General features: G+C 33.1%; 1 protein-coding gene across 4 annotated transcripts in view; it reads right to left on the reverse strand.

Moving 5' to 3' along the window:
* LRP1B (LDL receptor related protein 1B) overlaps positions 1 to 27406 on the reverse strand; it is a 1805568-nt gene that overhangs the window by 308060 nt on the left and 1470102 nt on the right. For all 4 annotated transcript variants that reach the window (XR_012497488.2, XM_074335779.2, XM_074335774.2 and 1 more), the window contains exon 43: positions 25717 to 25921. Coding sequence is in view for 3 of the 4 variants with exons in the window: in XM_074335779.2 (XP_074191880.2) it covers positions 25717 to 25921 (205 nt within the window). In the remaining variant the exon portion in view is untranslated. The remainder of the gene's footprint in view (positions 1 to 25716; positions 25922 to 27406) is intronic.

Below are 27406 nucleotides of genomic sequence, written 5' to 3' on the forward strand. Positions count from 1 at the left end.
TCAGAGAGGATCTAATACCTGTTCTACGAAAACTCTTCCAAAAAATTGAAGAGACAATACCCTGATACCAAAACCTGATAAGCATAACACAAAAAAAGAAAATTACAGACCAATATATCTGATGAATACAAATGCAAAAATCCTAAAACAAAGTCTAGCAAATCGAATACAACAATGCGTTAAAAAGATTATTTATCATGACCAAGTGGGGTTCATCCCAGGGGCACAAGAATGGTTCAACATCCACAAATCCATCAATGTGATACATAACATAAACAAAATAAAGGACAAAAATCAGGTGATTATATCAATTGATGCAGAAAAAGCATTTAACAAGATATGACATCCATTTATAATTAAAACACTAAAATAGGTATAGAAGGAAAATATCTTAACATAATAAAGGCCATATATGACAAACCCTCGGCTAATATCATGATTAACGGTGAAAAACTGATGCCCTTTGCTCTATGTTCAGGAACCAAGACAGAGCTTTACCCTATCACATCTGCTTTTCACCAGAGCAATCAGGCAAGAGAAAAAAATAAAGGGCCTCCAAATTGGGAATGAAGATGTTAAATTATCACTCTTTGAAGATGGCATGATGCTATATATAAAAAAACCTAAAGTCTCCACCAAAAAGTTATTTGAAACAATAAACAAGTACAGTAAAGTTGCCAGCTACAAAATTAACCTACAAAAGTCCATTGCATTCCTATATCCTAACAATTAAATCTCACAAAAAGAAATAAAAAAAGCAATTCCTTTTGCAATTGCAACAAAAAGAATAAAATACCTAAGAATAAACTTAACCAAGGATGTCAAAGACCTATATACTGAAAACTGTAAGACATTTTTAAAAGAAATTGAAGAAGACACAAAGAAATGGAAAGACATTCCGTGCTCATGGATTGGAAGAATCAACATAGTTAAAATGGCCATATTACCCAAAGCAATATACATATTTAATGCAATCCCCATCAAAATTCCAATGGCTTTTTTTTTTTAAAGAAATATAACAATAAAATCATCGTTATTGTATGGAACCACAAAAGATCCGAATAGCCAAAGCAATCCTAAGAAAAAAAAACAACAATGCTAGAGGTATTACACTCCCTGACTTTAGGTTGTACTACAGGGCAGCAATAATCAAAACAGCGTGGTATTGGCAGAAAAACAGACACATAGACCAATGGAATATAATTGAGAACCCATAAATAAACCCACAAAAATATGAACAGACAATTTTTGACAAAGAAGCCAAAAACATGCAATGGAGAAAAGACAGCCTCTTCAATAATTGGTGTTGGGAGAATTGGAAATCCACATGCAGAAGAATGAAACTAGACTGCTATCTGTCACCATGTACCAAAATTAATTCAAAATGGATCAAAGACCTAAGCATAAGACCTGAAATAATAAACTGCATAAAAGAAAATGTAGGTACTAAAATTTGGACCTTGGGTTCAAAGACTATTTTATGAATTTGACTCCAAAGGCAAGGGAAATAAAAGTTAAAATAAATAAATGTGACCATGTCAAACTTAAAAGCTTCTGCACAGCAAAAGAAACTGTTGACAAAATAAAGAGGCAACCAACTGAATGGGAGAAGATTTTTGTAAACAGCCGCCTCTGATAATGGGTTAATATACAAAATACACAAGGAACTCATATAAATCAACAACAACAAAAAACAAACAAACAACCCAATTCAAAAATGGGCAGAGAACCTGAGAGACATTTCTCCAAAGAGGACATACAAATGACAAATAGACATATGAAAAAATGCTCAACATCACTAATCATCAGAGAAATGCAAAATAAAAATCACAATGAGATATCACCTCACCCGTTAGAATGGCTATCATCAACAAGACAAATAGTAACAAGTGTTGGAAAGGCTGTGGAGAAAAAGGAACCCTCATACATTGTTGGTGGGAATGCAGATTGGTGCAGCCGTTATGGAAGGCAGTGTGGAGGTTCTTCAAAAAATTAAGAAGGGAATTACCATATGATCCAGCAATTTCTCTCCTGGGTATCTACCCCCAAAATCTAAAAACATTTATCCAGGTGTGTTCCAATGTGTGCTCCAGTGTTCATTGTAGCTTTATTTACAGTGGCCAAGACATGGAGACAACCAAAATATCCTTCAATAGATGAATGGATAAAGAAGTTGTGGTATATATACACAATGGAATACTATTCAGCGGTAAGAAAAGATGAAATAGGACCATTTGTGACAACAATGATGGATCTTGAGATTATAATGCTAAGTGAAATAAGTCAGACAGGAAAAGTAGAGAACAATATAATTTCAGTGATATGTGGTATATAAACCAAAAACAACAAAAGAACAAGACAATCAAATGAAGGAACACAAACTCATAGACATAGACAATAGCTTAGGGGTTACCAGAGCGTAAGGGTGAAGGGGGCACTAGAACAGAGTAAACAGGGTCTAACATATGGTGATGGAAGGAGAACTGACTCTGGGTTGTGAACACACAATATGAGATGTAGATGATGTAATACAGAATTATACACCTAAAATCTATGTAACTTTACTAACAATTGTCACCCCAATAAACTTCAATAATTGAAAAAAAAAAAGAACCTTCAAGCCCTCGCCAGTGAGTGCCTTTTGAGCCTTGCCCTTGCTCGGGGCCTGCTCCAAACCCTTTGGAAGGTACTTTTTCTTTTAATTATGAGCCCTTCAGCCATTCTCTGCTGGTTGGGTCCGCTCCTATTTTTTGGTGTCTATTATCTCTCCTAATAAACTGCTCTTTTCACCAATTTATTTCCTTGACTTGTTCAATTCTTTGCTTGAGACACCAAGAATCTGGACATCATGTCGAGAAGGGTCCACTCTACAGTAACACAGGTAACTGAAACCACAAACAGTGAAACTGCTCACATGGAGGGACTACAGTAAAATTCGAATATGCTATAAAACGTTATGCTCTGCTTTAACTTAACATTTCACTAGTCATTATTTCTTAATTTTAGTGTCATTTGTTCTGCCATTTAAGCTATTTAATAAACTTAATATTAAAGATAAATGTTTAGAGACACACTGTTTGAAGAAGCAAAACTATTACATATGCTCAAAGTGCTTTTGCACTTTGGTTAGTTATTTAAACCTTATTTGACTTTTTCCGTGGGCTACCAACAGCATTTTGACCACTAAACTCAATATGGCATATATGTATATATATACACACAGACTCATTACTAAGATTTTATATATATATATAATTTTATATATATATATAATTTTATATATATATATATATATATATATATATATATATATATATATATATAATCTTAGATGATATACATATAATCAATTGATACTGATAATCCATTATATATATATATAATCTTAGTAATGGATTATGGACGGTATCAATGGATTATGAATAACTTCTGTGTAAATGAAGGCAATATAATCTGCTCCCTTGTACCAGGCAGGAATTATATTTTTCCATAAAAATTTGTTTTAGTTAATTTAAGTTGAACCACTAAGCATTACAATTTGGCAGCTGCCAGAAGATGACAAAATAATAAGCTGTTAAAATTGTTCAAGGGCATGGTCTGAACTATTCAGTATATAAATCACCTCCTGACATTCATGGTAGATAATTAAAATTTCTTCCTTTAACTGAGTTTGGATAACTAACTGGTGACTTTCATATCACCCAAATGTTAACATCAATTGTAAGTCATTGAAAAAAAATCATTAAATAAGCAGTATTTCTCAATTAATACATCTGTGGCATTTGATATACAATTTAAAAAGGGGAAAAATCAGCATTCATAGAAATAATTAGATAGTTGCTTGTAGATAAATCAAACAGAGCTTTCTGTGACTACTTCTGGCAAATTATCATATTGTTATATTTTCTAACTTAACCTTCATCTTTTCACCTGGTTCTTGCATGGGCAAGTCATATGTTAGGCCCCGGGTTGTTTTCATAACATAGAAAATTGCTGATCTTGAAGAGGAGAAAAAGAAGTGAAGGAAAAAAAGTGAAGGGAAAAACAAAAGAAAAGAAAAAAAGGTCTAAAACTAAGTAGATAGATTTTGGGGAGTAAATGGGGGAACTAGATCTACAACTATGTGCAAGTTATGAATCTCTGAAATGAGAGAATTTGTCTGGATAACCTTTAAGAGCCCTTCTATCTTGAACAGCCATGTTATCCAAACTAAATGCTAACTCCTTATAATCATATACAGGACCTTATAATGTATTCCTAATCTCTCAGACATGAGTAGTCCATATATGTGTGATTGATTTAAATAAATGTGTTTTTTTTTTTTGTGTGTGTGTGTGTGTGTGTGCACAAGAGTGTGTAATCTTGTATTTTTCATTCATGTAAGGTATATTTCCCAATAGATTAACTGCATTTATGTTAACTATGCCCTAACTTCCATGTTCAAATATACCTTACTTTTAGTTCCAAATAGTTCATAATTGGTTACTTTCAACACAAGAAGAAAGAAAGATAAAAAAATAAAGCAAAATAATTTTAGCCCAAAGAAAAGACTAAAAAGAATCAAAGAATAGGTTCAACATATACCAGGAGGGGATAGTAAGGGAAGCATCACAACAGTGAACAAGACTTGATCTTGGTACTCTTATCTTTTTAAATGCAGTCTCTGCTAAACCAACTGTGTATGTACCATTTTAAGTCTCCACACTTCGGATGCTACAGATGACCCAGGAAAGTGCTTCATCATGTTATAATCCAGGATTAAAAAGCCACTGGGTCGATGTTTGTGGTCAGTTGAATATTTGTGCTAATAGCTCTAGCTCAGCTGCTCAGGGCACCACTCCTAACTTTATACTTTGCTCCTCCAAACAAGCTGCACTGTAATTTTTGCGCTGAATGAATTGACTCCCAGACCTTCCTTCCCTACTCTCTTTGGGAAAACTTTGACTTTCTTTGTGAAGATATGAGGAAGAGAGAGAAAGTAAGGAAGCCCACAAACACAACTGCTAGTAATGCAAGCCAACCCAACAATATTATCAGAAGAAGGAAGTGTTCCATTTCCACATGGTGGTTACTCAAACTTCAGTGAGTGCAGATTCATAAATCGTAGCCATGCCAACAAGATGTATGATTGTCAGAATCCAGTCATTCTTGAGGTCAAATGTTCAGACCAATTTTTCCCCCACCATTTATATTCTAAGATAAGCTTATACGATCATTCATTCTCCATTAATCAAACCTTTCCTACATCATGCCCTAAAATTCTCCAAGGAAGAGTTAGCTAACATTCCTATTGCACCATCCCTAATTATTTAGTTCAATTGTTTGTAGTGTTTGCATTATAATATAATTACCCTGTAAGTGGTTTATATCTGGGGGGACTGACAATAGTTTAGCCCAGTTTAGTTTCAGACAGACATTTACTCTAACAGTTGAATTTCAATTACATTGGTTACCTACCTCATTCTTTTGCTTCCAAAAATAAATACATTGACACCTGTGTCTCCTTTCTTACACGCTCCTTTCTATTAATGTTTGTTTGTTTCTTCTAACTACATATGCTCCCCAATTTATTAGAATAGTTTATTTCTTTAATTAAACTATTGCATTGGTCTCTTTTAATGTAAGAGTTTTCTGTTTGGAATAATATACTAGTGCAGTTAATTGTTAATATTGGATGGACAAAGGATGTCCCATATAAATCAAATTATTGCCAAGTTCAGTTCCATGTTCCATCCTACCCAATCTGTGATCAATAGAGATTTGCCACTGGAAAACACAGAGGTTTATTGAAATACCAATTTTGAAAGATGAGCAGAGTACAAACTGCAATAAATCAGATGCTTTTGACATTGATCCATCTGTCTAAACTTTTTAAAAATTAGTTTACAGTTCCACTAGTGTCTCTCAAGGCAGTGAGGCTAGTAATGTCATACTTGTATAATATTTCTGTGGTGACATACTTGCATTTGTGTTATACAACTTTGTTCAATATAGACTTTGGAATCTGCTGTCACTATCTATTTCCTTGATTGATTTACTTCCTCACTTTCTAGATTTTTGATTTAAACAACCTCTTAACCTTCAGAACTTTAGTCATAGGTATTAGCAAAAAAAATAATGATACAGTTGAATATACAAAGTCCAACCATTAAGTTCATGAACTCATCCTAGAAAAAGTGTTACATACCTTATTGCTGAATATCATTATGGTTACCTTCGAAGTACTCCCCTTGGGAAGTTATGCACTGACGCCAGTACCTAGTCCACCCTTCAAAACAAATTTTGGAACTTTTTTTGGAATGGCCATCAGAGCTGTCGTCGTGTTACCCTCGATGTCCTGAATCTCATCAAAATGCCTTCCTTTCAATATTTCCTTTCTCTTTGAGCAGAGAAAGAAATCATTGGGGGTCAGATCACGTAAGTAGGGAGGGTGTCCCTGGCTTAAAACTCCCTTACACACAGTGCCCGCGAGCTGGTGCATTGTCGTGATGCAAGAGCCATGAATTGTTTGCAAAAAGTTGAGGTTGTCTAACGTTTTTACACAGCCTTTTCAGCACTTCCAAATAGTAAACTTGGTTAACTGTTTGTTCAGCTGTTATAAATTCATAATGAATAATCCCTCTGATATCAAAAAAGTTTAGCAACATCATTGCAACAAATTTGCAAACGTAACTGTCAGACCTCATTTTAAAAATTATACATTTTTAAAATCTTAATAAATAAATGTGATCTATTTTATTAGAAATACTTCTAATAAACATTCCCTTATAATCTCACTGGTTCAAAATTTAATCATAAAAAATCATTGATAAGAAAAACAATGACTTTAAACTTCATAATAAAAAAAATGGAGAGTGATGGCAGCTCAAACGTTCATGATGAGTATTTTCAACCTCTTACTTGGTCTTTGGAAATTACCAATGAGCAAAAAATGTTTGATCATTAAGAGAAAAAAATAATTGTTTGAAACCCTACTCTATCAAATCCATGATCCTCAGTTTTTCTTCAGTTTTATTCCCAGCTACAAAGACACAAACTGTTTAGGAAAGGGAAGATGAATTTAACCAGTTCTTATGCAGCTAACGTGCTGGTGCTAGTCAGTCAACACGGTACCATGTGAGGTACAATGTGAGATTGACAAGGGAAATGAATACTCAATAGGAAAATTACTATTTTACTGTTCTCCTTTTCACTCTCTTTCCAGCCACACAGGTCTCTTCCTGCTCACCAGTTGTGATTCCTCCCCAGGGTCCTTTGCATTTGTAGTTCTCTCTGCCTAGGCTGCCCTTCCAACAAATGCCCACCCAGCTAACTAGCTCTCACTTCCTTTAGGTATTCACTTCAGTCATTGCCTCACTGAAGTCTTCCCCTATCACTCTCTCAAAACTACCAACCGCTTTTTCTTAAGATGATTTTTTTTCTCAGTATCTATGCCTACCTAACTTACCATGTATTTATGTAATCATCTTGCTTAATGTTTGCCTTCCGCCCAGAATATAATCTCCTATAAAGGCAGACATTTTTGTCTGTTTTGTTTACTGTTTTACCTTGGCAAAAGAATGGAGATAAAAACAAAACAAACAAACAAAACAAAAAGCAAAAAAAAACAAACAAAAAGCAACGAAAGAAAGAAAGGAAATTGATGGGGACAAGAAGACAAAAAAAAAAAAAAAAAAAAAAAAACAGAGAAAGAGGAGAAAGGAAAGGAAAAGGAGAATCTTAAATTCTTTAAAGCGGATAAGAAAACTGCATAATATGGCATTGTGAAAAACCAAAACTTCCCTGGAATTCTCAGTACTCTTACAAAAAGTTGTAGCCTCCTGAGATAAACACAATATTGATTTAGAGAATATTTGCTTTCACTTTCATTAGAAACACTGTATCCTTTACATGTCATGAAAACTGTATCAGTATCCATTTTGTAGCTAATTTCTCTGATCTTAAAGGATAATACAATTTATGTCCCCTGGAGGGCCAAGTGGCAGCCTGGCCAAGTTCCTACATTAAACTGCAAAGTATGAGGAAGACCTGGCCATTATCTGGAAATGTCAAAAGGGATGAATCCCAAAATTCGGACACAGTTTTGGCCCTTAAAAGCTGAAGACATTCAGATTTTATCTGCCCCTTGAAAAGATATTTATACTCCAAAAGGTTAGGGTGAGAACCTAGGACCCTTTGCATTCAGTTTCAAAGGAGTAAACTTTTTATTTTTCCCCATCTTTCTTATTAGGAAGAAAAGGTGAGGGTGCTCTCTGTTTTATATATATGTATAAGTGAAGAAAATCCAACGTTTTCTATTCTTGTCTTTGAGATGTAAACTGCCACCTACTTTAAAAGATTCCATCAGCTCATATTGTCTTACTTCAGGTCTAGATGTAGAGGACTAATTCTTCACTGCTACTCTGGCTATTAATCTGGTTTTAAGTAGCAATAAAAGACTCTTTTCCTTGACTCTGTGTAATGCGTTTCTGCAATATTCATATGTGTGTGTGTGTGTGTGTGTGTGTGTGTATGAATATATATATATAAAATCTGGGAAGTAGGGTAACATCTCAGAACCCTCACAGTTCTTGACAAAACAAAGTCGTGTAATATGAAATATTGATGAGGGACAAAGATCAAATAACATCATGCATTTTACACAGCTGTCCAGGTAGATACAAAGAACAGAGAATAGATGACCACATACATTATTATGAGCCCCTGTGCCCAATTGCAGAAATGCTCTCAGGAGCCAAGATAAAGCACAGTTTCAACAAGGAAGGAAAAATATAATTTACACCTCAGTATAAATCCTGAAAAAAAAAAAAAAATGATGGGACTCATGCCAGAATAAATACTTTCCTTTTTAAGGCAAGGTTATAACAATCTATTGGTTGATACTTTGATATTAAAAGTCTGTAATTCCAATTTTCATGATGCTCATAATAGCTCAGAGAAAAAAAGAGGAAATGCATCTAGATGAAGTCTGTCATTATGTATTTTACATAAATAAGAAAAAAAACAACTATGTCTTGAATTCACAAAACCTAATTGACACAAGTTAATTTTTCAATATCTTTTTAAAACTGTCCTTTGGGAGGGACTAGAAGCAAGAAGAGCTCAGAGACTTCTTAATTTAAATACTGTTACTTCCAGAGTCTATGCAGAGGGCTGCTTCAGAAATATCCTCCTGTATGTGTCAATTTGTTTTCTTTCTTACTCTCTAAACTAAGCACTTGAAAATGAGGAAAGAGAAATACAACACTGTGAAGCCCAGCTGTCTATGGGACACGTTTATGTCTGTCATCCTGCTCGTGATCTATTGCAATAATAAATCAAAAGAACTACACTACTTGTGTAATTTGTTAAAGCAGTGTTTCAGCAGGGTGAGGCCTCCATGAGCCCAGTTACAGACAAGGACCTTGCATCATTACTTTTATTTACTTTATTTAAGTTTGCCAGAAGAAGACAAAGTGGGAGGATCTGAAGTCAGAATGGAAAGCTTCTTTTGAATAATTTTCTGAATAGTTTTAGGTATTTAAATGAAAGTAACATCATTAAAAGTATTGCCTTTTATTTACTATTTTTGTTCACATAAATTAAAAAGTAAACAAGTCTTAAATATTACTCCTTTATAACAATCGCTTTGCTTATGTAAGCATTTTCTTTTTAATTATTTCTATTTCCCCATAAGCAAATAATAATATACTTGTTATATGTATTTTGTATTTCATAATTGTTGTTTTCCCTACTTTAACATTTTGACAGAGTGACATTTCTAAGGGGTACATCGGTCTATCTTAAGTAAATCACTTAATATTTTAGTTTTCAAACTTCAAGAATTTTTTATCACTAGTTTAACATGTCAAGTATTTTACTATAACTTATTCTTCTATGGTAATTATTGATAATTGTTTCTTCCTTTCATTCAATAAATATTTATTGAGCTAGATAAAAATGACTTCATTCACTAAAATCTGTCTCATTATAAAGCTGGGCTTGTTTGATAACATACGGATGCTTGTAGTCAAACCCTGTTCTCTATTTCTCTAAATGCATCTTCTCACCCTCCCCAATAACAATGTTGCTATGTCCAGGAATTCCAGGATTAAAAAAGTTTAACATACTTCAAGCAACTCTGCCACATAATGTTTGAGGACTATCTCACTACTTGGATTATATATTACAAGTATCTATAATTAAGTAAAACATTTTATAGTTAATAACATTTACACCCATGCTACTAAAAGTGGGGAAAGTTTTTTAGGAATCACTGGTCCAACAGACCTAAATCAGAATTTGCATTGTAATAAGATCCACAGTTGATTTCAATGCATATTAATGTTTGAGAAGCACTGGTCTGTTATGTAACACATTCCCCCAATCTTAGGTCTGTACAGTATATAATCAGGTGTAAGGATAAGATTGGCACATTGAAAACACACTGAAAAATGCTAAAGCTCTTTTAAGGACAGGGCTGGTAATAAAAAGAAATATACAAGGAGGTTCATTTGTAGAAATATCATGTACTGGTAAGATAACACACTGCAGATGAAATAACTTAGATCTTTGTGTTTCATGACTATGATTTGATTTCTAACCTCAATTTAGCTAATTTTTCAACACCTCACTACTTCACTGGTAAATGGAAACAACAATAATAACAGACGCTTTGGTGATAATCATGTCAAATGCAGACTAATACTGCTAGCCACCCACTAAATGACAGCTATTAGTAAAAACCTTTTGTGAAGCAGCTCAAACACACAAGAGTACTGTTATAAACATTTGTAAATTTTAGGAGGGTCAGAATAAAGGCAGTTTGTCACTGTCCCTGGTCCTGAATGTACAGTCCTTGTTCAGGTTATATTTCCTAGTCATTAGTCACTTGAGTATTGTTGTATTAGATAGGCCTTACAAAACACCTCACATCCTCTCGGCACACACGACTCTAGAAGTCATGACCAGTATTTGGTATGTCTGTTCATTTTGTTTTGTTTGTTGCCAAAATGAATGTGATGACATTTATGTGCACACAGTGCCCTTGCTTCATGCCTGTGTCTGGAGCCTCTGACCACTCCCCAAGATAGTGGGTAATTAATGACCCATGGATCAAATTTATGTCCAAGAGAAAAGGGCCAGCAGAAATATATTTCTCCTTTCATTGACACTATTTTCCTATTGACTGTCCTAACATGTAGTTGTTTATATGGCCTCTCTAAAGACGGTGTCAGGAGGTGAAGTAATCCATTGCACTCGATACCAAAAAGTTGCCAGCTCTATAGCATGCCTCTTCATATATTCTCTCCTTCCTTTTCAGCCCATTCTCCTATTCCCTCACTTCTGTTTCCTGGTATTGCATACCTAATGAGGAATCAGGATATAAGCTCTTTTCTCAGGATCTGTTTTTTTTTGTTTCTTTCTTTACAAATCTGGACGGAGATAAATGTTTTGACATTTTGTTTGTCATTATCTGAATGAGACTATCATTTATTTTGAACTGTCCTTTAAATTGACTCATTACCATAATGGAAAATCCAATATCAGTCAGAAGACATAGAAACCAACTCTAAAAAAATCTACAATGAAACTAAAATGATGCTATCAAATTATAATTAAATACTATTATCCAGCGAATTGTGATCTGAGATCTCTCTCCCACCTTCCTCAGTAATGGAGTGTGTCACAGGGGATCTTAAATATATACTAGCAAAACACTTAATCTTTTTTCCTAAATCAATCAGAGGATTGCAAAAGCATTGAGAATAGAATAATTTTTTCATATTACATCATTCAATTTAAATTGATGCTGTGGCTGTGTACCCCCTGATATCAATGATAAGGGTCTCATATTTGGGGGGAAATGTGCTAGGCACCAGGAAGACCCCATTATGATGATTCTTAACGTAAACTCTCTAGAAATTCTGAATCAGGTGACAGGGACCAAAACTGTGATTAAAAAAAAAAAATGATACTCTCATTTAGTATTGTTTGATGACATCTTGCTTAAAATCTCCTTTATGTTTATGGTAGCTTATAACAGTAAATCCTAATTTTGACTATGCATGAAAATCAACTGGCAGCTTTACAATTAAGACCCAGGACTCACTCTGATTTAAATTATTCTTAGGTGGGGCTCAGGCATCAGCATTTAAAAAAAAAAAAAAAAGTGCCCAGGGGATTCTAATGAGTGTTTGATATTAAGAAATACTTATACCTCTTCTGATATATTATTGACAAATTAAAAGAAGTGTGCTTTTTTCTTTTTTTCCCTGCCTCAGGCAACGTTATTCTGGAACATTTATTTTTCATTCAACTAACAAGCCCTTTAACAGGCCCATCATTCAGAGCCCCAGGTGTAGACAGTCTGGTCAGCTGATTAGGCTCAGGTTCTGATGTTGCCAGTAGAACCACATGAAATAACACCCTCCTTTCCCCAATGTGCTCAGCTCCAGCTCCTAATCCTGAAAACTGTTGGGCCGCTTCTCAGGAGGAGGTGATGCATAGGGTTTCCTTTTTTTCTTTTAAATTTTTTTTTGTTTTTAATTTTGGTGGAAATATTACCTGAGTGTTCAGTACTGCTTATTTTTCACAGTTCCTCCTTTCATGTATATAACTATTGAGTTTTACTCACCTCTAAGATGTACCTTTAGTTATCATTATTTACATTTTCCTTCAATTTTTCTTTTTTACTTATTGACCTTTAATAATTATGCAATAACTTAGCTCATGTATTTTACTAACCTCATTCATTTTTTTACTATCAGTTTGTTGTTTTAATAATTTAATAACCTAATTGCAAATTATTGAATGAGTTTTGTATGTCGATGGCTAACCATATTTCTTTGATACTTTATTAGTACATGCTAGTAGAAATTATTTAGTATTTTGATTTTCGTTAGTCTTTATACGTTCTCAAAACTCCTCGTGCAAATAAAATATCTTGTTATAATAGTATTTTAAGTATTAGGACCACCGAAACATCTATTTTTTCTGATAAACAGTTCTGTTCCCTTCAACTAAATCAAAGTACTCTATAACTTAATAGGCTGCCCTTGATGCCTTGGCTGCTGGAAAGCTCAGGAATACATTTATGCTTTTGTTATTTATTTACAGTCACACTGTGCATGAGTAAACTAATTGACTCATTTTTAAACAGTTGAGATAACTGATTTTGATCAGTTTGCTGACATTCTAAATGTTTTCAAGAGTCAGACGCAGAAAGACACAAAAAATTCAAGATATTGTCTCAAGCTTAAATAAATTCATGATGGTTTTTGTGCGTGTGAAACTAATAAGATATACATTAATATCAGCTAGAGAATAATACAAAAAAAATCAGAAATTGAGAGTAGAGACAAATTCAGTAAGGAAATTCAGAATTTCCTAAATTTAAATATGAAAACTTGCAAGCAAATTAATTTGGAAGACATATGCTATTTTGAGTGTGTGTGTGTGTGTGTGTGTGTGAGAGAGAGAGAGAGAGAGAGAGAGAGAGAGAGAGAGAGAGAGAGAGAGAGAGAGAGAGAATATGTGAAGAATGGTTTTCTTTACCTATCTACTCTTTTCATCTTTGTATACACATTTCTACAATGACTCTGGTGGTACAGGTGGCTGCTGGTCTTTAGAAAATTCTGTCTGACATTTAACAAATTGAAAGCATCCAAGAAATATTAAATTAGTCCATCAATATCAGTATCACATTCTGAAGGGACACCAGTCATTTTCTAGGTGAATACACTAGTTGCCCTGGACACTGACCAGGATTCTTCTCCAAGGACACATCTCTTTTGAGAGTGTCCAGCTACAGTAACACTTTAATTTTCATGACTAACCAAGCTGAAACATCACTGAAATGCATATGAATTTAAATCAAAGGAATTGTATTAGAAATAAACACCATTAACCCTACTGCAATAACATTTTATCTTACCAAATAGGAATATCAATTGTATAGATTTCAGAAAATTACCCTGAATGGCTGAGCCTTCAAAATAGCTAAGATTTAATTTGCCTTTTTTGTTTTTTAAAGCTGTTCACTTCTTTGTTTTATTCGGGGAATTTTTTGTATATATAATTTCACTTTTAGTTTATTTATTCATTTACTCATTGCTTCAGAAAACATTTGTTGAATGCAGCAATGCACCACACTTTGAGCTACTGGCTTGGGAGCTATAAGGATGAACACAAATTCTATTTCTTCAGATACTAGTAATCTAATAGAAGAGGCAATGAGATAATTGATTATTTATTCTAATTGATATAATTCATGTTCATATGAATGTATATGTGATAGTAAATGTAGTTACAAAATGTTAAATTTGGTTTATTTTTTAAACTGTATTATTCAATGGCAGTTTTACAAGATTTGGCATTTGTTGCTAACTAGTGTCAGGTACCAGGTTGCATGTAATAGTTACTTCAACTCTTCAAAATACTCTCTGTGAGACATAAGCTATCAGTCCTATTATACAGGAAAAACAAAACAAAATGAAACACTAAGGCATAAAAAGATTAAGAAAATGCCCCAAGTTTATTAATTAAACATATGTCAAGAATCCAAGTTTTAATTTCATGTCTAACTCCACAAACTAACATTAATTTCTGCCACATCATACTGTTTCTTGAACAGCAGTACATTCTACTTTGCTGCTAAGACTGGCTACATGATTACAACGGTTATTAACCAAGATGTGGCATCATCTAATTATGCATATTAATGTGTAAAAAGATGGATCCCGAGCCTGATCCAGCTGAGTTCCACATAACCAATGGTAGAATCATAAAAGGTTAGAGTTTGGAAATAATATTTAACTTAGATCAAAATGTACAACCTTTGATTCAAGATTATTAAATTAATTGCTCCAGGAAATTAAATTAATTGTCTCCAGAGTCAGGAATTAAAATAATTTCATCTAATACCAATTTCAGATTTCTTGCACTTCTGTGTTATTCTCATCAGGTACCCATGTTTTTCACTGTCTTAATGTCATATGAAACTTATTGTGATCACCCTGTGGTAACATGTATACATCATAGTTACAGGTGATAAAATGTAGACAACACGATCCATTATTTTTACCTCCACAACCTTTATTTCTCTTAGGAGGAAGACCAGTGTTTTAATGTCTTTGGGCTCTAATCAATCAAGCCACATCAGGACTGGTGCTCAATGGAAGCAGTCCCCCTCTCTTTTCAAAGTTTTGGAAAATGTGGTGTTGTTGTTGTTTGATTGAAGAGTAGGGGTGTAGAGGGGTGGGAGGGGTTGGCTAGGAAATTCAGTGGTTAGGAACCAAGAATCTGGAAGCCCTGCAATACATAGGGTAGGTATATATAATAAATTATCTGAGACTCAGCCCAAATTTCAAAGGTCCTATAAGACAGTCACAAATGTGAAACCTATTTATAATATCTGAATGTAGAAATTAACATCTGTATATGTATGAGTGAAACAACAGAAATCATTGTTTTACAGAGCTTATTATACACTTCCAATTTTTGAAGGATTGCAATTTCTACAGAAAGTAAGGGATGACTTCAATTCATTTCATTTAGAACATTATCAAGAACTCATCGCCAATTGTGAAAATCACATCACCCAAGACGGCACTACTCTTAGTATTTGAGCATCCAGTACAATGTACCTGAAAAAAGTCCAGCTTCATAGCTGTCACATTCATGATTCTATGCCTTAGTGAAAACACTGGATTATGTCTTCATGTTTTCTCCCTTATTTTTTGTGCATTTACACTTTGGAATATGTCCTACTTTATCATAAATTATGCATTTTCTTTTTACTGTGATTTAGGTATTGAGTTTTGAAAAGTTATTTATAAAGATAGGTATAATATAAAATTTCATTTTAGAATAAGAATGGAGATGTTACAGAATTTTTAAAAAATTAAATAAAGGGACATTGGTTCATGCTCAATAGAGAGTTGAGCATTATAAACAGCATTAGCTATAAGACATAGAACATTAAAAAATAATTTAGCCTATTTTGGCCTCAGTTTCCTAATCTGTGCCATAATATTGGATGGCTCCCGTTAATGGTGGAAAACTTCTTGGTCCAATGGACTTTTAGTAACTCCTCATGCTGATGTTGATTTTTAAATTAAAAAATAATAATTGTTAAATTGTTTTACTTGTAAAAAAAAAAATGAAACCACAGTTTATTTTCTTTGATAACAGGATATGGTTTAGACCTGGCTAAGTAATTCAAACTTATGTTGTCAGAAAATTCAGTTTTGTGTGCATCAAAACCTACTCTGGAATTTTCAGAGTTTAGGCCCCTGTAGGTTTCATAGCATAATTAAAACTATATTATCACACAAAGTAGTAGTATAGACCTATATAGATTAAATAGATACATAGATTTATTGATTCATTTATGGAATGAAACAACTGATTCTATAAGTAGAAAGAAAATATTTGGGGTCATACAATGTAGAATGCCCTTGTGATTTAATTTATTTACAATTAAGACTAGTTACAAAAACAAACTCCTTTTCGTACTGTTAGTGAGAAGAGTTCATGTCATCGGAATGTGTTTATCTAGGGGACAGGTAATCCTGATTCCTTCTCAGTCTAAAGATAAGTTTTAGAACTTAGTATATCTGTCTGGAAATGTAAGCTGAAAAAATAAATAAAGACAAAGTTTCTAAAAGAATCTCAGAAGTAAGAAACATCAGCAATTGCAATTTCGAGGAACATAAACAACATCTCTTTTGGAAAACTTTGTGTCACTCAGGTAGCAGATGCCTTCCAAGAAATGATTAACACTTACAGGGTAACTGCAGAAAGAAAGGCTATAATCACACTGCCTTAGCCCCTGTCCACATTAGTTATTGTTTCAGCTAGTGGAACAACAGAAATGACAGATAGAGAACAGAAATATACAGAATGAAATTGTTGTCTGTTTTTTTGTGTGTGTTTTTTTTTGTTTTTTGCCCTAATACACAGATCACTCCAAAGTACTCAATTGTATATTATTAAATAAAGAATGGTTCTCTCAATGTACTTGTACACAGGAGCACCACACAAGTTAATGCAATATTTAGAATTAGATTATCTAGACAATTATTATATTTTATCAATACAAGTCAAATTTAAAGTGTGTGTACTTGTATTTTATAAGACCGTACTCTAAGATAAACTATAAAAATAAAACCTAACTCTGAGTTTAATAGAAAAATAAAATAAAACCGATACATGGATTTATTAAGCTAAATATTAGCAGGTAACTAAAAGAAAAAATATAAAATATGTTTTTAAAAACACACTTCTTTTTTTATTTTCTTTTTTCATGATTGAAAGATGTTTCCCGGATTACTGATTAGTAATGGGCTCTATAATATTCCTTTAATAAACTAAGTGACTTATAAATAGTATATCAGTATTTTTCAGATCTCTACAAATACTTAAGTCCATGGTACACCGTGTTTAAAAAATAGTTTTCTGATATGAACAAAGCTACATACTGTGTTCTTTTCTGAAGATTTGCAGAGTGTATGAGCTTATTAAAGTCCTTAGGATGTAATGCAATAATTAAGCCTCTCAGATTTTATTCAAACTATAGTTTCAAAAATGTGCACAGTTTAATTCCTTTGGTTATCCAAGATAAGACACAGTCTTCAAACACACTTTGGGAGAGCAATAGCATTGTACTGAATTTGTGAGCTCACAGTGACTAGTTTTATAAGAATCTTTCCAAACTTTATCAATTAGCATAATATAAATTGCTTACTATTCATTAAAGAAGATACATCTTGAAATATTTCAGATTGTAATGTCTAGCTTCATTCCAATTATGTTACTTCCCCAAGGGATATTTGACACCTCTCTCTATCTCTCTCTCTCTCTCTCTCTCTCTCTCTCTCCCCCTCCCTCCCTCCCCCACCCTCCCTCCCTCCCCTTCCCTCCCTCCCTCTCTCCATACAATTGTTCTCTACTATCATCTGTTTCATCAAAAGTTAGAAAATACACAACTATGCAAACAGGATGTTCTGTTCCGTACTTTTTATTTTTCCAGCTACTCCTTTCTATCGTATTGTTGTACTTTTTGACTTTTTAAGTTGAACAACATTTTACATGTCTTCTTATATTTCATAGTATTTTAAGTCTTTAAAGATTCATAACTATACTTTTTACTTCCTAAATGTCATTATTTTTAACTCCATGGTTTTACACTGTCACACATTTTTGCTGTACCTTGTAGCATACCTTCCAAAATGTAAACAAACAAACAAACCAAAAAAACAGCATTATGTTGTTTTGCTGACACATTTGAAAACACACACACACACACACACACACACACACACACACACATATATATATATATATATATATATATATATATATATATATATATATGAATTGAAAGGATATATATCAATTACATTAGTATGGTTGCCCAAGGCAAACAAAACAGGAGTGAGAAATAAAAACAATAGGGAACACACACATACACGCAGAAAGGAAAGGCTTGGCACAGAGAGATCAACTGAAGATTAGAATGAACTGAGCTGGCTACATATCAATTTTCCAGATAAGGAACTCTTAGCTTCTGTGAGGATTGAAGACATACGGTCCAAAAGGCATTCTTTGATATCCAAGACTTCAATTCAACTGACAGGCACGAATAAAACTAAGAATTGATTTGGATTACACTTTTGTACCTATAAGTTAATTAAAAAGATATAAGTGGGGAATGCAAAGTCCTGAACAGATAGGATATTAGAAAGACCGGTCCACTTTTTCAACAGGTACCAGACAACAGAAGAGTTTTTAGAGTTTCTGAGACTTCTATGATATTATGATATATTTTCAGAATATTTTTTCAGAAGGCATATTTTTCTTCCAAGATAAATATTTTCTTTGTAAACTTTAAACATAAGCTAGATTGCATCTTTAACCTTTTCTAAAGAAAACAGGAGATGATCTAGCTGCTCAGTTACACTCAGATACAAAATTCTATAGTTATATTAGTAATTAATTACAGAAACAACAGATTGATCACAAAAACAGGCAGTTGAAAATATGGTAAGTATTCAGATATTCAGATCAATCAAAATGGAATTCAGGAACAGACATACCTTATGTTCTAGTTGTAAAATAAGTCATGATTTTAGATATAAAATATAGGAAAGAGTGGATCCCACTGTTCTCCACTGAGTATGTTCGTGGTAAAGTCATGGTGCTGACCATGGACACTAACTATGTCATGGCGACCACAGAATCCTGATTACTGGCAAAATAGAGAGGTACCTTTAAACCCATGGAGATACTTTTATCCAATGAACATAATAAAGTCACAGAATGTAAGACTGAGACTGAGGGAAACAGAAGTTGGATCTTACATATTATTGAGTGATGAGTTATAGCTCTACCCATGAAATAAATAGTTCAGTGTTTTCTTGCACTTTTAATGTAAAACGGCCAGTTTGATCTATACCAAAGAGGATGATCTAACTGAGCAATATTCTTGAACTATATCATAAACTAAAGTGAATAAAAACATAGAGAATGCCCCCTTTATTTTTGTAGAGTTTAACGCTACTCCTATATCCTTGTGACACCTACAGGAAGATCAGATACAAATTTTTTCCTTAATTTCATGGGAGACTTGGAGGATATATTTTGTTACAAAAATATCACATATGGTAAATTAACTCAAACCAACGAGGTCCTGTCTACCCTGCAAAATACATTTTCACCAAATTTGAAGCGCTGAGTGGGAAAAATAAAAGCTGATTTGTTTCAGTTTATTTCAGAAGCCTGAATAGAGATGTAAAGACAGAATTCATAAGGAAACAGATTTTGTCTCAAAAGAAAGAAAAGAAAATGCTTAAAACTAGAAGTAGTTGCCTCATCAAGTACCCCCAGTGAAATAACAAGTGAAAATATTCCAGCTGTGATGAAAGAATCATCTGTCAAAAACTTTAGGGGAAAGAAGTGTCTTTTGTTGGGTATAAAAACAAATAATAGCTATATTCAACACAAATAATGTTCTATAATTTTGTGAAAATTAGTAGATGTCATTGTGAGTTCAGAGAGGTAGAAAAGATGTTTCTAGTTTGAGGTCAAATGTTACGTTCAAAACAGAATTGCTAAATTGTCTTCTACTGTGACTTTATAATGCTTGTTCCCTTCACTTGTCAACTTTTATACAATTTATTGCATAAACAATAAATGTGTTATTTGTTGTTTGTTTGTTTGTTTTGACTAGGCAAACATATATGCCATCTTACAGCTAATCATGAAACTGAATAAAAACCAAGAATTTATCTTAGGTATTATTTTTGAAAAGCCCCCATTTGTATAAATCTGCCCTAATACAGCAGGCCTTGTAGTTTTTCATTGTCATTTTATCTGTATCAACTATTTGTTTTTAATTATTAAATAAAGTCTGTTGGGACTATGGCTCAATAATTTAAAACTAAAACAAACAAACAAACAAACAAAAAACAGAATTGCTGTTATTAACTTTATCCTCAATCTGTCCTTATTTTTCGAGACCCTCAATTCATGCCAAGGTTTTTGTTTGTTTTTGTTTGTTTTTTAATACACGGAATTTTTATGAACAACATCATCAGTTAAGTGTGTTAGTATGTAGATTTACCTTGGACTGCAATGGTCTTTTATATAGATTTAAAAATAAAAGAAAACAATCCACCCACAGCCAGTATTCACCAAGATCAGGCTACTTCCACTTATTACAAAAGGAAAACATCATTCAATTCATCTTCAAGTACAGAATCTGTAACAGACCTGAAAAATCTCTATCTTGCAAGATAGCCGCTTTGTGTCTTAAGAAAGGATTATGAGAAAGAACTATTATTTTGGGCTCTTATGGCTTTGTTTGGAGAGGGAGTGGAGGAAAGGACAATTTTCAAAATAACCTATAAAAGCTTTTTACTTTGGCCTACAGTTTTGATGTTCCTTATTAAAATCATTTCTATGAAACTAAGGTAGATGCAATAATGGAAAATGCTGAATTATCTGAATCTGCACTGAAAGAGACAGAGGACATAAATGAAAAGTGTTATGTCAAGATTTGTTTTTATTTATAGTTAAATGAGAACACTTTTTTTTTCTATCCTAGGTTTTCAAGTAAAAATAGAAGAATTTCCAAAATATTCAATGTGCTCATTAGTAAGTGAAAAACAGTATCTATTTGGTTAGAGCAGAACTAAGCAGAATTTTTGTTTTCAAAGACAGAAACAGAAACCACTAGAGACTGTATAACCTTGGAGCATTTGTTGTATTATTGTCTTATGGTTTCCATAATCAAATTATCTAGAAGCATCTTTATTAAAAGCCAGATGATTAGGGCACAGGGGCTTTACAGAGCTTGGTAATGTTCGTGTAATTAGTTAATACCTAAAGAAGGCTCAAATTCAGTATTCATGAAAAGTGTACTTTTAAAGGATTAAATAAGCTTCCAACTCCCCATTCTAGCATTTACTTTGTAATCATATCTTTAACAAAATTAGATTACATAAATTTGGTAAATATTAATTTTCAACTTGAATAGTAAATAAATGTTTTATTTTGTTTTTCTTTTCTAATGGCACAATTTCTCATGCACCTAAATAATGGGAACATAAAATGAAGGTGAAAAAAATACTGAAAGCAAAAATGAAAATCCTTATGTAACATGTACCACCGAAGAGGTGCCGTGTTATGTCTAAACTTTCAGAATACCTATTAAATAATTTTAGACAAAAGGCTGTGATAAATGTCTGTGCAGTGATGATGAGGTAGAATGCTGATATTCCCCTTTTGAAACAGCTCTGATGCCTCTATCTCCAAATTAACTTGCCTTAGTATAATAGAGATGAAAATGTAAGGAACACTTTTAAGAATATGTAGAAGTTCTATGTGTTTATTAGAGTACAGTTTTTAAGGGGGCAACGTGTCACTTAGAGCACGATGCTGTTTTCTTCTTCATGAAGGTTCTTATAACGTGTGTCAACATAATGTAATGCATGCTGACAAGCTGTGGATCCTACTTTGTACAGCAGCAAATTTACTTGGTTTATTAAATAAAGTAGAACTTCAGATTTTACTAGGCATATTTTCATATACAGTAATAAATTAAAATATTGACTTGTGCAAAAGATTTATATTGTAACATGTTAAAGAAATAGGAGTCACAAGGAGAAAACAAATTTATTGCTAGTTGCAAGGCATGTGAAATTGCAACCATATGTACATTTAGTTGGGTCTGTTTTTCTAAATGAAAATGCTTCCAGGGATAGCACAGTGGTTGAAAGCACTGACTGGAAGAGATCGCCAGTGACAGAACCCTGTTTCTTTCATGTTTGTGGCTTAGGACCTCCTGGGCATCTACTGAACTCTGTGCTTCATGTTCTTCATTGGTAAAATGGGAAAAATCATTAAAATGCCTACCACATGGGGATGTTATGGAAATAAAATTAAATATAAAGTGCTTAGCACCGTATCCAGAGCACCATTTGCATTCAGTGACTGTTAGTATGATTAGTAAGTTGATATCTCACATAAGTTTTAAAAAAATAAAAGAATAGTAAGCAAAGTGTTTAAAAGAGTGAATAAATAATCCCTAACTTAAATTTTTCAAAAATGTTAAACATTTTAAAAATGCATTGCTCATTTTAGTAATAAGAATATTACCTTTCTCTTAATTAGAAGTCATAGAAATACAAAGGTGAGAAAATCTAGATGCATGTAAGAATGTAATAAACTTTGAAATACATTCCTAATTTTCAGACTTAACCAGAATTTTGTTTTAATGGCAAAGCTGATTTATTGAAGAAATAGAGGAAAATGATTATGTAGTTCTAAGTTTGAGACAAAATAGGTAAATGTCCTATGGGGACATAAAACATTAACCTCTAAAGTAATGTTCTCCTCTTGACATTTGCATCTCTACAGGACAGAGATTTTTTTTCCAGCTTTACTGAAATAAACTGACATATAACAGTGTATAAGTTTAAAGTGCACAGCATAATGATTTGAAATGTGCATATACTGCAAGATGATTATCACAATAACATTAGTTAATATATCCACCACCTCACATGTTACAATTTTTTTTTGAGAAATTTAAAAATATACTCTCTCAGCAACTTCAAATATACGATACTGTATTGTTAACTATAGGCAGCCAGCAGTATCTGCTTTGGACCAGGATGAGAAATGGAGCGTTGGAATCATAATTAGATATATTTTTTTAAACATCAAAACAAATCCTTTAAGAACCCTTATGCACTATTGGTGGGAATGTAAATTGGTACAACCACTATGGAAAACAGTATGGAGGTTTTTCAACAAATTAAGAATAGAATTACCATATGACCCAGAAATCCCTCTCCTGGCTATCTACCCACAAAATCTGAAAACATGTGTCCATAAAGACATATGTACTCCGATGATCACTGCAGCATTATTTACGGTGACCAAGACATGGAAACAACCACAGTGTCCTCTGATAGATGATTAGATAAAGATATATGCACAATGGAATACTACTCAGTCATCTTCAAAAAAAGATGAAATACTGCCATTTGTGACACCATGGATGGATCTTGAGATTATCATGCTAAGTGAAATAAGTCAGACAGAAAAAGTCGAGAACCATATGACTTCACTCATATGTGGGATATGAAACTGAAGGCAGCAAAGGTACAAGACAAGTAGATAAAGAAACAAAAACGCATAGACACAGACAACAGCTTAGTGGTTACCAGAGGGTGGTAAAGGTTAAAGGGGGTCAAATATATGGTGATGGAAGGAGAACTGACTCTGGGTGGTGAACCCATAATGCAGTATATAGATAATGTATTATAGAATTGTACACTTGAAACCTATGTAGATTTGTTGACCACTGTCACCTCAATAAATTTTAAGAATACAACAAATTAATTAAATTATGTTAAAGATATCTGATTGCTGGACCACCTAGAGTAGCTATAATTGCCATATTTAAGAATAGATAAGGGAGAAAATAAAAGCAGGTATATAAAAAATAAGTTGAAGTGATATAGGGTTGTTATGAGGAGTTATAAAACCATTACCTATGTCAAAACATATAGGAAAATAATACCACATCCAGGATAATCATTTACCTGATTGTCTTTTCAAAAGCATTATCCACTAGCTACAATACCTATTATAAGGATTTCCTTACTGTATTCTAAGGCACATACTTTTGCACTATATCCCTATAATAGCCCTGAAAATTAGGTAGGAAATTTGCGTATTGGAAAACTAAAATTTATAAAGACTAAATAATTTGCCCAAGGTCACATGACCTTTAATTGAAAAACACAGACCAAGAATTTAAGCATAGTTACTGTATCTGAGTTATTGCTTTTAGCACAAAGTGAGTTCATCAGGTCTTCGCCTTTATTTCAAAGTTCATTAGGCCTTCAACTGTTCTCTGTCAATGCTAGTCACAACAGCACTCCACGACGTTGAGGTGCCTGTACTAGAATGTAAATCAAGGCGCTTCTTCCTTCTTCAAGAAACACACACACACACACACACACAAACACACACCCATCCATTTTCTATATACACACATACACAAACACATACGAATGCACACACGCACACATATACATATATATGTGTATATATATATATATATATATATATATATATATATAATAGGATAAATATCAATCTCCCTATGCAATACAATATAATATTATGTATAAATATATATTATATATCTACATAGTATATTTATATATGTATAGGTTTATATTCAATTGAATTAAACTGTTTTAGTGATGCAGATTAGGCGTTAGCAAACTATGGTCTGTTGGTTGGTTGCCTATTTCTATATATAAAGTTTTACTGAAATACTGCCACACCTATTCATGTGCATGTTCTCTGTATCTACTTTAGCACTATAAGGCAGTGCACTTGTGACAGAGGCAGTACGGTCCACATGAAGCATCAAATATTTACCTCCTGGCCCTTCAAGAAATTCAGTAGAGGAATGAGAAGACTCAGGATCATTTTGTCCTTCATGCATGCACTGGGGTGGGGATGTGTGGGTAAAGATTTCTCCAGTGGTGTAACCACCCAGGTCTTACTCTTCTGACCCTGATTTTTCCCAGTTGCTAAGCAGTGCTGTCCTCAAAGGATAAGGGCAAGGCACTGGGATTTTACTATTCTATAGACCGTAAATATCTGCTGTAAGGGTTCTTCAGAGTCAGCATACTCTTCCACTAGCATTTCATTTGCAACCGAGAGAAAGGAGATAGAGAATGTGTCTGAATATGAAAGGAATCCCATTCTTCTCTCTTCAAAGCTTAGGTTGCTTTGAGGACCCAAACAGATCATTTCATTCTTTTCTAATGTTTTTCTTCCCCCGCTAGGGCAATTCACCAACTTCATTTCACATTTCAAAAAGATTATAAATAACACTGAAGCTTATGCAAATCACTCTAACAATTCCAGTTCAATTAATAACTACTAGAGAATCAGTTATTGTTTCTCCAGAATAAAGTTCTTAAGAGCCAAACTGTCTCTATGGTAGCAAATGTACTTGAAGCAAGTTTTCAAAATATTATCCACAGTTTCCTTTTTCACTGAATATATTACTCAACTGGATTGTTTAAAACAATTAGCTATTTTGAAATCTCTTGATATGCATATTTTAGGCAAGTATAAAGCATATAGTTTTCAAATGTATCACGTTTAAGTTTATAATCAAGAAATTCTCAATTCACTTACATGTCTCTGGGATCCATCATATTCGCACCTCTCAATTTTTCCTAGGCTGCCATCTGAAAAATACAGCTTCTCTGCACGGTGGTCGATGGTGAGTCCATTTGGAGTGAGAATGTCTGTACTGACCACCACTTGAGCATTTTTCCCAGTCAGGGTAGATCGCATGATACTTGGATGTTGTTCATTCCAGTTGGTCCAAAACATTAAGCTAATTAAATAAAAATTGTGAAAATAAGTTAAAATTTTCATTGACAGTAAAAAAACACTAGTAGAAACACAGCAACATTAAGTTATTAAAAAAAAAGTATTTGTCTCATATTTCATGATCCTTAAGAAAATCTAGGTAATAAGAGGTGATATGCATATTATATTTGAATGTATAATTTTCCCCTGGTTTCTTAAATGAAGCCTGGAAACTACTTCTGAAAAACAATTATCCTTGATATTCTCTTAAAGAGTAATTAAATTAAATGGAGTCTGTTTGATGCCTAATGAAGACTTATTATAATCAGGTACAAAACAGTTATCTTAAATTTTCTATGCCTTGCAAATATACTGTAATTTATTAATAGCATGCTTCAGAAGTATGATCATTTTGGACATCGTTGTTAAACACTAACTATATGTTTCTTTTCTTCAACTGGTGAAAATCAAAATACCTTCCTTCGGAGTTTGCTTTTTAAATTCTATATTCTCATTTGTAATGTTTTAGAGAAATACAATTACTAGACTCCTACATTTCTTAAATATCACCGTTTCACATCTGTCGTTGTCAGTGCAATTTCTCTATAAATTACAATGTTGTTTCCAGAATTTCCGGGGTTACTCTCAAATTTTTAAACATAATATTTGTCACTTACAGATTGCATAGAATGCTTTAAATCAGTGTTTTTCAAACTATTCCTTGAGGAAGACCTAGGATTTCATGGAAGCCTTTAGAAGTTACTGGAAGAATGGAAAAGTTGCAGGGTTTCAATCGCCAAGCCCTATTTTTACTGAAACAGCTCATCTTTCTCCTCTTTTATTTACAGGACTGTCCTTAAGAATTGATTTGAACATCAGATGCTGCCGGTTAGGATGGAAGAGAGGAAGGAAGAAAGGAGGGAAGAAGGGATGGAGGGAGGCTTACTGGAAGGCTGCTTTAGATATTTGAAAAAAAAAATATGCTTAGTAAATTCCAACAAAGACAAACTATTTGAAATGGTAATTAATATTTACAGCAAGACTGCATATATCATTTTTACATATAATCATTTAAAAACACTGCAGGATTATAGACAGAATAATGACCCCATGTGTTTTTTGAGTATTAGGCAAAAACTTTGTACTAGTTAATATTGAAGTTTACAACAAAAATCTTTCTACTTTCTAATCTAAAAAAAATAACCTCCACTAATTGAGGAGATCTTGGTCATCTATGCTCTTTGTTAAACTAGTTCATAGCATTTTCATCTATTCTATAGATGAAATAGAATAGAATAGAATAGAATAGAATAGAATAGAATAGAATAGAATAGAATAGAATAGAATAGAATAGAATAGAATAGAATAGGAGTGTCAAAAATATATTGTCCTATAAATCAGTAGATTTGCAAAAAATAATGATTCTACTTTCTAAATTATGCTGTAGTTTTATCCATATAACATTTAAAATGAAAATTTAGTTAAAACATTTAAAAAGTTATGCATATAT

Source organism: Rhinolophus sinicus, chromosome 17, assembly GCF_057876585.1.
Source record: "Rhinolophus sinicus isolate RSI-liver-muscle chromosome 17, RSI-T2T, whole genome shotgun sequence".
Taxonomy (NCBI): Eukaryota; Metazoa; Chordata; class Mammalia; order Chiroptera; family Rhinolophidae; genus Rhinolophus; species Rhinolophus sinicus.